The 13,131-nt window shown below is 42.9% G+C and overlaps 1 protein-coding gene across 2 annotated transcripts in view; it reads right to left on the bottom strand.

The window, feature by feature from the left end:
• The window catches only part of arhgef19 (Rho guanine nucleotide exchange factor (GEF) 19), an 85,065-nt gene that overhangs the window by 15,999 nt on the left and 55,935 nt on the right, over positions 1-13,131 (bottom strand). For both annotated transcript variants that reach the window (XM_043675746.1, XM_043675745.1), the window contains 8 exons: positions 11,057-11,189; positions 10,162-10,235; positions 8,523-8,770; positions 7,034-7,194; positions 4,748-4,900; positions 3,854-3,983; positions 3,366-3,440; positions 2,425-2,514 (listed from right to left, as the gene is read on the bottom strand). In XM_043675746.1, coding sequence (XP_043531681.1) covers positions 2,425-2,514; positions 3,366-3,440; positions 3,854-3,983; positions 4,748-4,900; positions 7,034-7,194; positions 8,523-8,770; positions 10,162-10,235; positions 11,057-11,189 — 1,064 coding nt within the window. The remainder of the gene's footprint in view (positions 1-2,424; positions 2,515-3,365; positions 3,441-3,853; positions 3,984-4,747; positions 4,901-7,033; positions 7,195-8,522; positions 8,771-10,161; positions 10,236-11,056; positions 11,190-13,131) is intronic.

Here is a 13,131-nt window from a genome sequence, read left to right on the forward strand (position 1 = left end):
TTTTATATCTTTCCCCTCTCACCTTAAACCTATACCCTCCAGTTTTGGACTGTCCTACCCTGGGGAAAAGACCTAGGCTACTTACATTAACCATGCCCCTCATGAGTTTATAAACCCCTATAAGGTCACGCCTCAATCTCCTATGCTCCACAGAAAGAAGTCCCAGTGTATTCAGACTCTCCAATTAACTCAAACCTTCCAATCTTGGTAACATCTTTGTAAATCTTTTTTGCATCCTTTCCAATTGAATAACATCCTTCCTAAAAGTATACACAGTACTTATTGCAAATCTTCAGTTTAACTATATTTTTGACAACTTTATAGCTATTCCCTTTGATTGAATACAAAGTTTAACTTGTTAGCTAATATCGATCACTTATCCTATTTGGTTTTTGAACCTTAAAGTAATGTCAATTTATTGTAAATGTATATTAATTCTTTAATTGCTAACTATTCTCTGTCTATCATTGTATCTTTTAATGTAATTTTCCAATTCCCTATGACCAATTTTATCTCTCCTACTTCCACAGTTTCTCTTGTTTAAATTTAACATCTTAATTTTAGATTGAACCATGTCACTTCCAAATTTAATGTAAAATGATCACTCTTCCATTACAACAATATTGTTATCCAGCAGCTTATCATTGCACAACACTAGACCCAAAATTGCTCAATCTCTAGCTGGTTCAACACACTGTTTCTAGAAAACCATCTCGTATACATTCCAGGAATTTTTCCTCCACAGAAAATGTGTTTACAAGATTTATCCAGTTTATATATAGGTTAAGTGCATCATCATTACTACCTGTGTTACATACTCCTCTGATTTCCTGATTTACACCATATTCTACATTACCACTGTTGTTTGGTGGCCTGGAAGCAATCTCTATCAATGTTTCCTGCCCCTTGCAGTTTCTAAATTCCAAGAAACCTGATCTTCCCAGTAAGCTCCTCTCCCACCAATACACTGACCTAGTCCTTTATTAACAATGCTCCCTCACCTCCATTTCCTTCTTGCCTCATCTTCCTAAATGTGGCACACCTTTGAACAATTAGTTCCCAATCTCAGTCACCTTGCAGACAGATAGACTCCCATAATGTCTTTAAGATCCCACTTGTTTATTTACATTTGTGTTGTCAATTCATCTATCCTTTTGCCAAAGCTGTGTGCATTCAAATACAGTGACTTCCATTCCATGTTGTCATTATTTTTGCAATCTGTTTGCTCACTGTTGAGTTTGTATGGTTTGTCCCTTCCTGCCACGCTCAGGTGATCAATTCCCTTATGGCTACTTTGCTGTCTTTCATTGAATTTATCACATCTTCTTTGACTTGATTCCTGGCCCCCACTATTTAATGAAAGCTGTCTCTACCAGCCTGGTAACACTACTTTCCAGGATACTGGCCCAGCATAATTCAGGTGAAAAATGTCTCACTGATACCACTCCCTTTGGTGCCAATGCCTGTGAATCAAAATCAATTTGACCTGCAACAATCCTTGAGCCCCACATCTGGCCCGCTGATATTATTTACCTGACACCAATTTGCTTGTGGGTGAGATAAGAATCCAGAGATTAAGGTTCTGCAACAAAAACAGAAGTTGATGGAAAAGCTCAGAGCTGAAACGTTAACTCTAATTTCTCTCCACAGATGCTGCCGGACCTGCCGAGCTTTTCTAGCAATTTCTGCTTTTGTTACTGATTTACAGCATCTGCAGTTCTTTCATTTTTTATTGAGGTTTTGCATTTTAATTCAGCTATTATCTGCTCATACTTTCTAAGCCAGCACCTGCTTCCAATCTTACCTGTGTCATAGACCCTACGTGCACCATAACAATTGGATCCTTCCCCTCTGACTGCGAGTTCCTTATCCACTTACAACAGATGTCCTACATTCTGACACTGGGCAGGCAACACTGTTGTGTGGACCCCTGCTCCAGAGAACTGTTGCTCTCTCCTGACTATACCAGTCTGTACTATCGCACACACACACATACACACCGCGTCCTGTAACATGGTCCTCTCAACTTATCCTCACTGCACCCACCCTGTCCATCCACAAGGTTACTGCAAGAAAGTTGAATCGATTGGACAACTCTAAGAGCTGAGCATTCTCCCTGTCTAACATCTCGATCGTCATGCCTGCTTCACTCGCAATCTCACCCTCCTGTCTCTGATTACAGATCGCTCAGACAACCTTATCCAAATCGGTCTGAGCCCCTCTTGCAACGGAAGTGTTTTTTATTTCAAAAATACACTTTATTCATAAAAAATATCTTTATATATGTGCCTAGTCACAAACACAGTTCGGCTTTCTACAGTAACATATCAAGGAAACAAACACTGGAATTTGACTCTATCCAAACAAACCAAAGGCATCTCTGACTTGAACCAGAATCAGTGTCCTTTGTACACAGCAGCTTACCTTACTTTCAAAATGGATTTTATTGTTCAGGTGAATGAGTTCCTCTGTCCTCTTCATTGACTGTACACTAGAATTACACTCCTGTGTGAGCTGATAGAGAAAGAAGTTACAGTCAGTACACTTGCCCTATTCTTCGTTGGCTTGAACTATGATTAAATGTATAGGTTCCAGATTGCACAAAGATTGAATTCATCCTCATCCAATCCTGGCCTGAATTTTCAACCCCTTCTTGATAACATCAGGCAGCTTGAACTCCTCGATATCTGCACGCGGATGGAGAGGTAGTAATGTCACCGCACTAGCAATCTAGAACCCCAGGTTAATGTTCTGAGGACATGGTTCAAATCCCACCACAGAAGATGGTGAATTCAATAAAAGGAAGGTGGAAATTTGAAAAAAATCAAGCTAGTGGCAACCATTAACGTCAAAACCTGTCTGGGTTCACTAATTTCACACGTGTTCAATAACGCAGCCCCAACATTTTCTGGAGAAGAGAATTCCAAAGACTGATGACCCTCTAAGAGAAGGCCTTTCTCCATCTTACATGGAAGATCCAATATTTGAAACTGTGTTTCTTAATTCTAGGGAAATGGCCTGTCAGCATCTACCCTGTCAAGGCCCCTCAGAATTCTACATGTTTCAGTGAGGTCACCACTCATTCTTCTCATCTTCAATGACTCAGGGCCAACTCATTCAACTTTCAAAAGACAGTGCCTTTAACCATGAATCAATCCACTGAGCCTTCTTTGACCTGCTTCCAATGGGTACCCATTCATAAGTATAGTGTCCTAAACTGTGCACAGTACTCCAGGTGCAGTCTCACCAATGCTTTTTACCGTTGTAGCAAGCCTGGCCTGGATCTCACCCGGGTTTCAATGTACTCTCCAACTCTCTACTTCCTGTTCTGTGTCTACTTCAGGTTTAAATTCAGAGCCTTTCACCTTTTTGAGTTTGTCGAAGGCCTTTGTGGCTGTCTCCTCCTCCTGGGAGCCCTGTTTGGTCCGTTTCAATATATTCTGTAACACAGAGGGTTCATCGTTCAGTTAATCCAAGAGACAAAAGGAGCGAGATCTGTTTACTTTGGAGCACAGAATGAAAGGGGAAATTTAATAGAGATGTTCAAAACAATGAGAGAACTTATGTGAGGATGAGCTGAACTTAAATGTACACAATGAGTTGTTACAGTTTAGAATGGGCTACACGAAAGGGCAGTGGTTAGATTCAAAATGAACTTGCAAAAGGGAATTAAATATGTACATTAGAGGAGAGATTTACAGGACTGTGAAGAAAACATTGAACTTGTCTTGGGATTGCTGTTTCAAAGAGTCAGCACAATTACAGTGGGCCAAAAGATTCTATGGTTTACAGCTTAGTATTTTATTGTATTTCATCTTTTCTGTTATGAAGATTTATAATATTGGCATTTTACCTCCACCAGCATCTTCAGCCTCATTATCCTTTGGAAAGGCAGGATTAGAAATGAGGTGAGGGGCAGTCGTTGGCAAATCTGATCCTCCTCCAGCTTGGCCAACACACTGGAAAACCTGGAATTCTCCTGCCTGCAGAGGTGATCCAGAGAATAATTCAGTTACTACATTTCCTGGCTGTGTCTGTGTGTTATCGAGAGCCCAGTGCAAATCACACTTGGATTCTGAGTCACGGGGTTCTCAGTTCAAGCCCCTTTCCAGGCCATGTTTGGACACTCCAGTCCACTGCCAGGGGTGTCGGAATTTAGATGAGACGTTAAACCGAGGCATGCTCTACTGGTTTAAAAGTTATAAAAGATCCCAGGGCACTACTCTGAAGAACAGATCTGCTCTCCCCTGCATCCTGGCCCAGTCAAGATCAGATAAAATGATATTATCCGGTCAAAGCACATTTCAGCCTGTAGGAGCTGGCTGTGTGTATGTTGGCTGCTGGGGTTTATACATTTCAACAATGAACACACTTCAAAAAGTGGTGCAGTGACTGTAAAGCCCTTTTGCGCATCTATTACTTATGAGAAGCTCTATTCAAATGTTAGTTTTGCTTCTTTTAAAGCAAGACTTCAAACCATGTGTCCACTTTGCAGGTGGACTCGGTGGACTGTGTTTAAGACCAGGGATGCTCAATGATTTTCCCCCTTCTTGCCCTGGGCCACTAAGACAATAGTGCAGACAGGAGATTATACTTGGTTCCTCCTGGTTTCTCCTTTCAGGGTCACAACTGGTGGGGCATTGAATCACTGAGCCGTCCCAACCTCCCATTACTTTGTGCAAGTGTATCATGCATAACCGAAGACTCATCTGCTCTCTTGTTGCATGAAAAAAACGTTTGCACGTACAGCAGCCGCTGGTAGGTCTGTTCCTGATAAGCCTGGTTGGTCACGTAAGGCACATACACTCTCCTGAAGGCGGGGCAGTGAGCCAACACAATGTCACACACATCAAAGTTCAAGATGTCCTTCTCCAGCCTCTCTTCCAGCTCCTGCAGGAACCTGAGAACAACAGAGTAGACAAGACAGAGCCAGGCCCCTAGTTACCAACAAGGAACAGAACAGCTAACAATAACTATATTTACAAAGGGAGTGACAACCAAGAGATATATGGAACATAAGTATCTATAGAAACGTGGCATGAGACTCAAAAAGTATGGCCAACCCCCACCAGTTCTCAACCTCTGATCCCACACGTCCACCTTCTTTTCCATTTCCTTCAGATCTACATCCCCATATTCTCAGTCTCACCTTTAAATCTATCTGTCTCGAGAAACAGCAAATATAGTCCCTTGTTAAACTGCTGACATCATTGCTCTCCTTCAGTAAGTTAATCCACACCCAATTATCTGTTAAGAGAGGATTCACCTCTCGTTCCCATTTTTTTGATTGGATGAACTGATACTGGGGTTGGTCTGCAATGGCCTGGGGGTGGTCAGACAAGAATTCACAATCGCTTCCATAGGTGCCTCAGTAAGGCAGTTTGGGATATTCTCTGTAAGTCTTGGCTCTCCCTGAATCACAGACAGGATGCAGACTGCTCTGCACTGAGATGGCAGCACACAGCACCCTGGTGTCTGGCACTTTATCCAGCGGCTACATACCATTCTTCTGCCTCAGCTGCAATATTAGGAAGCTTGAGGTATCTGCATTCCCATATCATCCACTCCTCCACTGATAATATTCATCTAATTGCCCACCAGACTCACTGAGCTGATACAATAAACACATCACATAGAACATTTTGTTGCAAGTACTTATTTCAAGTGCTGATGAGAGCTTTCATCAAATGTGTGGTCAACATAATTTATCTAAATTAATTTTTTATAGTCAACTCGGCACATCAGCTTCAGTCTATAAACAGAGAGGGAAATATTACAGGCAAAACTACTCTGGATTATTTCTGGCTGCAATAGTACCATACAACATAAAATGTAGGAACAGAGTAGGCCATTCGGTCCATTGAATCCGTGAGATCGTGGGTGATCTGATAATCCTCAACTCTGCTTCCCTGCCTTCCCCATAACCTTTGATTCGCTTCCTGATTAAAAATCTGTTTCAGCCTTGAATATCCTTAATGTCTGAGCCTCAACGGCCCTCTGTGAGAAAGAATCCCACAGATTCACAACACTCTGAGAGAAGAAATCCCCCTTGATCTCTGTCTTAAACCCTGGGATGATGCCCTCTGGTCCTAGACTCTCCTACAAGGTGAAACAACCTTTCCGTATCTATGATGTCAAATCTTGAGTGGTTCAAGAAGATGGCTTCTCATTCTTCTATATTCCAATGACTACAGGCCCACTTTACTCAACCTCTCCTCAGAAGAGAGTCTCTCCACATCCAATATCAGCCTAGTCAATCAGCTCTGGACTCCCTCCAATGACAGTAGATCTTTCCTTAGATAAGGAAAGTCCAAAACTGTTTACTGTATTCTGTGTACAGACTAGTGCCTTGTACAGTTTTAGTTAAAGCTGTTGCATTTAACTGACTGCAGGAGATTATTATCAGACACGGTTAAGGTCACTGGGCTAGCTATGCCAAACACTCAGGTTGATGATTGGGGTAAATGGATTCCAATCCAACCAGGCAGCTGATGGAATTAAACAAATTTGGAATATAAAGCTATGGAATTAGCACTGATTTTGTTTTATATCAGAATGGCTCACTAATGCCCTTTGTGGGAGGAAATCTTTACACCACACATGACTAAAGCAATGTGATTGATTCTCAATTGCCCTCTGAAAGCTGACTGGATCACTCAGTTCAGCTCAACTCCTGCAGGGGTCTCCTTGCACCTGGAAATGGATTGGCACAGGATTCAATGAGCAGCTTCATTTGGAACCCACTCAATTCCAAAAGCGAGGTGTTGAACATCAGCAAGCTATTTGGTTCCAAACAGCATCACAGTCGAACATAATCCGTTCCCTCCTAATAGAAACACTGGCTGACTTGTTTCTCTCCCTTCTCCTGTCAGTTGCAGTGCCTCCTTCTGGTTTCTATGGCTCAGTTCCACGTGCAGAAAAGATTTTAGTAACTGTGTTATTAGAGGAATAGGCTGTTCCTGATCTTAATCCTATTATCTATGGAGATGGTCAAATTGGTCAAGTTCTTTTCAATGATCGCTGCAAGACTTACTTTTCACTGACTTCTTTGACATCAGGCAGTTTAGAGAATAGCCATTGTTTTTCCTGAATGTTGAGACATCCCTGGAGCTCCCTGGAGTTATTGAAATGTTCGACGGCAATGGTGAGACTCCGAAGGTAAGAGCCTTCCGAAGTGACCAGTTCAAATTTAGCCTGTTGGACACAGAGATGCAGCTGAGGTAGAATGTCGACACACATTTACACAGCAACTCAAACTCAATCCAGGGTCACAAGCACCCGGGCAAAAGGCAGAACAACGCTGGAAGAACGCACATGAGTTGGATTGTAAAATGGACGAGAATATCCCTTAGCAGGAATCAGCTGGGGACAGTGTTGTCAGTAACAGCAGAGGAGGATAGTCTGAATCTAAAGGGATTCCCAGCCTGACGACTGGGCAATCCAAGTTAATGCTCTGAGGATATAGGTTTCAATGATGTATGAAGAGAGACTAGACCAGTTAGGACTATATTCACTGGAGTTTAGATGAATGACAGGGAACTCATTGAAACCAATAGACATAGGAGAGAGGAGCAGCAGGAAGCCATTCAATATGATCATGGTTGATCACCAAGCTCATACCCTAATCCCATCCTCCCCTCATATCCCTTCGTCCCTTTAGCCACAAGAGCTCCATTTGCCTCCTTTTAGAAAACACAATGTTTCAGCCTCAACCACATTCTGTGGCAGTGAATTCCATAGGCTTGCCACGCTCTGGATGAAAATATTTCTCCTCATCTCAGTCCTAAAAGGTTGATCCCTTATCCTTAAAATAAGATTCCTGGTCAAAGGAATTTCTAACAGGACGAGATATGGTAAATGCTATCAAACTTGATCATGGCTGAGGGAATCTAGTGGATAAGTCAGATTCTTTTAACAGTAATAAAGGCTATTATTGGGCTCACTAAAGATAAATCCTGTCTGTGATGCAGTAGTAGTGTCCCTACCTCTTGGCCAGGAGGCCCAGGTTCAAGACTCACATGCTCAGAGGTGTGCCATAACATATCACCTGAACAGGCTGATTGGAATGGGAAATAAACATCCTTCCTCTGCGGCGGTTTTGGAGGTTTGACCCGGCACTAGTTTCCCAGCGGTTCATGTAATAAGTTTCAAGATTACAGGGGCACAAATCATCCCCTAGTTCTTCAGTCCAGCTATGCACTGGGCAGGTGCCAGGGAGAGGCTAAATACTTTGGGCAGAATGAAAGCAGGTGACCCTGGCCTGGGCCTAGACAGCTTCTCGCAGCTTGTTGATACCCCTCTACTGCGGCTGTTTCACAATCAGAGAAACAGGAAGGGAGATGCAAAAGATTGGATAAGATATGAAATGAATAATGTTAAAAAACAAGGGGACTGAAATATTGCTGAATGGTTAGGCTTTCTCTGGGCGCTGAGATTGACCTTGGGACAGCAGGGCAAATGTGTCCCATTGCTGGGTTCCTGTACAAGGCCTAAACAATGTTTAACACAGAGGGTTCACGCACCTCCTGCAGCTTCCGTTGCTCATTGCCCATTCGATCCAGTAACCCACTTCTCCGCACATCCGGGATGTCCTGCCAAAGAGCAAATGCGTTCCCTCGGACGGATCTGTGGGACCAGCTTGAGTTCTTTGGCAATGACCTGTATTTGCTGACCAGGATCGCATCATCTTCCTCGATGACTGTGTCAGCCCGTTTCTGTCTTTGGATTTCCCGGTCACTCGCCACGTTGCTGTACTCCTGGTACAGGATCGCTATAATACAAACCGGTACAGGAGTAAATCCTCAGTGCACTGCGCTGAGAACATCAACCCGAACCAGAAACCACAGCTGAGCAGGCAAAGTCCCTCCAGAAGAAGGTGCAGGGACAGCTAGCTAATGTTCAGCGCCCCAGAACAGCACTTCCCAAACATTGTCCCCACTGAAAGCCTATTTTCAAGGCTCAAAGTTTCTCACAGTCCCTGTGAGAAGAGGGTGAAGGGAGAGGGGGGCCGGGCAGAGCAGGCTTGTGAGACCAGGAAAAGAGGGAGAACTCCTTGACACAGCAATCCTATCCAATTCAGAGCTCGTGACTCCACTTGCTGTCCAATTCCCCCTCTCTTTGGGAAATCCGGCCCCAGGGTTTGATCCAGTCCTGTCAGAAGGCTGCAGATGTTCCTCTGAATTGCGTCAACCTCTTTGCACCAACTCATGGTTCCTTGATTAACCTCTGAATAATGCTAAAAATTCAACCCCCCCAACCCAACGTCTCCGCAAAGCGAGCAACAAAGACCCAGTTTGTTTTATGGCTAAAACTCTGTTAGCTTAGTTAGGTTGATAGTGAAGTCCAAGTGGGCCTCAGTATCTCAGAGTTAGGGAGGGTCGAGGGCTGCTGTTGGAACATGGGTATGTGAACAACATAGGGGAGGACATAATGGGACTTGGTTCTCCACTTTCCACAGAAAGGAAAGGAAGATTTGCATTTACATAGCATCTCCCATAACTACAGGACCATTTTGAATGCTCTTACAGCCAATGAAGTACTGTTGAAGCAATTGACCATGGGTAACGAAGGAACTACAGCACCTCCCAAAGTCAGCATTAAGATTGTGAACAGGGAATCTGTTTTCAGATAATGCCGTTGGTGGAGTGAGGGTATTATTGGCTAGACCAGCATTTATTGCCCTTCCCTAATTGCCCAAGAGTCAGCAGTGGAATCACATGTAGGCCAGAACATGTAAATTAGTTGACCACATGGGTTTTTATAACAATTGACTGTGATCACACAGTCACCATTAGGCTAGCTTTTTACTGAATTCAAATTTCACCATCTGACTTGAACCCATGACCCTAGAACATTATTCTGGATTACTAGTCCAGTGGCATTGCCAGAACACCAGCACTTCCTTGGCTAAACCTACAAATTTTGACTTGGAGGCAAGAGTGCTACCAGTTGAACAGTCGAGACTATGGTTGATCAGACTGGCTCAGTTAATGGATGGCATGGGGCATCAGTGGAAGCAAAGCACAATGAGGATCAGCACCTTTTAAAGAGGAGAGAATGAGAACTGGATAAGGCACTGAACTCCCCTAGTACGGATGGGATGTTAACACAGCCCGATTCTGAACATACCCATGGGGAGGGAGTGAATTCAGTTTTACTCACAGTTCAGTAGAAACCTGGAATGCCTCCTTTCTCGCAGCTGTTTTTCATTCAGTTCCCCTTCTGACCCCACTCTCCTGAACAAAGAAGCAGAAACAATTCCACGTTACGTTTAACATCATCTTCTAACACCCAGAGTGCAACTATGAAGTACTGACTGTCTGAGTTTTACAAGGATTGCTGTGAACCAATAGAATTGGCATTTCAATTGTTGATGTTAATGTTGACAAATGGTTGAGTTGCTGGATTTGTGTCTGCATGAGTGCAAGCGTGTTTATGAAAGTATAAGAGTTTGTATGGTGAATGGATGGTTGTGTGATTATGTATGATTGTGTACCTAAGTGTCTGAGAGTGTGTGCATGTGTGTCTGTGCACATTTGCGCACATGTGTGTGTCTGTGTGTGTCTGTATATACATATGAGTATGTGTGCTTGTGTTAAGGAGTGTATGTGTGTAACTGAGGGTGCGTGTCTGTATATGAAAGTGGATTTGTTATGTGTGTGTGAATGTGTATGAGTGTGTGTGTGTTACCACATATGTTTATCAGAGTGATCACTCCATATCACAGTCTCAAGAAAAATTGTTAAATCTGATTGCAACAGTTGGTGTATTTTTTTTCTTTATTCTCTCATGGGTCTTGGGCATCACTGGGCAATGCCAGCACATGTTGCCCACCCATAAAGAGGCCAGACCAAGTAAGGGCAGCAGATTTTCTTCCCTAAAGGACGTCATTGAACCAGATGGGTTTTTACACCAATAGAAGATGGATTCCTGGTCACCATCATTGAGACTAGCTTTTAATTCAAGGTTTTATTAATTGAATTTAAATTTCACCAGTTACTGTGGTTTGTGGACGCCAATTCCAATAGCTGGTTTGTAGACCAGACCTAAATGTTACCTTGGAATGGTGCTTGGCTTCCACAAGTTAGGTGGAGGACTGTCAAAGATGAGACCACTCCTTTGTGGCTTTGGAGACACATTGCTGTTGATCGAGATGAGAGACTTGCTCTTTTTTTTTGCACTCCATCTGCCTGAGAACAAGATATAAGAAGGGAAACAGTGAGATACTCCGGACATCCAAAAGCCCTGCCTCACAGTCAAATATCTGGCATCACCGATGCACAGTGCAGGAGAAACTAAGCAGAGACAGTGCATGTGAACACCCAGCAGCAAGGATCAGACTCTGACATGTTGTTCAAGACCAGATACCTGAGATGATTAGGTGGTGTTCCAGAAACACTGTAGCCAGAAGATCATAAAATGTAGAGCAGAAATAAGCCATTCAGCCCATCGAGTCTGCTCCACCATTCAATGAGATCCTGGGTGATCTGATGTTCCTCAACTCCATTTTACTACCTTTTCCCCACTTCTTTTGATTCCCTTACTGTTTAAAAATCTGTCTATCTCAGCCTTGAATATACTGAATGATATAGCCTTGACTGCCCACTGTGGTAAAGAATTCAACTGATTCCCCACCTTCAGGGGGAAGAAATTCCTCCTCGTCTCTGTCCTAAACCTGTCATGCTTTATTCTAAGATTATGTTCTGTGATCCTGGACTCTCCTACAAGACCAGCCTTGAGTGTGAGGGAGGTTCCTGTGACTTTACAGGGCAAAGGTAACCCTGTAATCCATTTTACAACAACAACATGCATTTACATAGTTGAAAAGGCAGGCTTTCAGGTGGAAAGTGAGATAGAAAAGACAAAGTGTTAAAGCTTTTAGTGAGGTATATGTGTTTGAATGAAACTCTCATACTGAGTGAGACCAAATGTGCAGCAGTTCTGAAACATTCAACAAGAGTGAATGTCTCAAGATAAAAAATTAGCATCACACATAGCAGAAATCTGAAATATAAATTGGAAACAAGTACAGGGGTACATCAGTTTCATAAAGAGAAAATACTTAGTGACTGTTCCTGATCTTTGTACTGAACCCATGGATGCCAGCTATGGAGGACAGCAGACATTTCAGTCAAGCCATTCTTGTGGCACGGGAGTCAAAGTGTGACACGAGGCCAGATGGAAATAGCTGTACTCTGTGTCTGAGACACTGCACATAAATTACTCACTGACTACAGACAGGGAGCTGTTCCCACCCCGTACAGAATCATGGATGCTTACTGAAAGTTTTAATTTGACGATTTCTTGTCACTGACATCCCAGCCAGACTCATCACTGTATGAATTCTTCATTCGTCTTAAGCTTTTACAATCTCACTTTCCCTTTTCCTGTTTCTGTGGAAACAATTCTGTGGCAATAACTTGCCAGTGTTGGCATTATCCCGGTAAATCTACCAGGGGGTTTAATGAGAGGCTCAAAATCACACAAAATGTGGCCTAACCACTGCCTCATCCAAATCTATCATTACCTCTTTGTTCTTGTCATAGTGTCATAGAGATCCTTTACTCCCTTATTTATAAACCCAAAGTAATCAGCCAGCTTTCTGTCTGGGTTTATCTGCCTGCTCATGCACATCCTCAGGAATTTTTTTCAAAGTTTAGTTTAGGATATGAGTGTCTGTCAACAAGCGTAACATTAAACGCTCATGTCTAATCGCCCTGGATAAGGTGGTGGTGAGCTGCCTTCCTGAATCGCTGCAATCCACATGATGCAGGTTCACTCACTATGCTTTCTTTTCCGTCATAGTTTGATACAACTGAGTGGTTTGTTACATCATTTAGTTAAGAATCAACCACAATGCAATGGATGTGGAGTTGTGTGTAAACCAGACTGGGGAAGGATGGCACCTATTCCTTTCCCTGAAGGCATTTGCACAGCAAATGGGTTTTTCATAACAATCCGATCATTTCGTACCATTTGAAAACCCATGAAAACCAATAAAACAAATAAACACATAAATGGCTGACATCCCCTTAAAGTGGGACTGCTGCAAAAATCAAATCATCAAAGGAAACTTATAAATTTAGTTCAAATTATTAGTCCAAGGGCTGAGGAGATCCTCCAGCCCCTACA

Source organism: Chiloscyllium plagiosum, chromosome 34, assembly GCF_004010195.1.
Source record: "Chiloscyllium plagiosum isolate BGI_BamShark_2017 chromosome 34, ASM401019v2, whole genome shotgun sequence".
NCBI lineage: Eukaryota > Metazoa > Chordata > Chondrichthyes > Orectolobiformes > Hemiscylliidae > Chiloscyllium > Chiloscyllium plagiosum.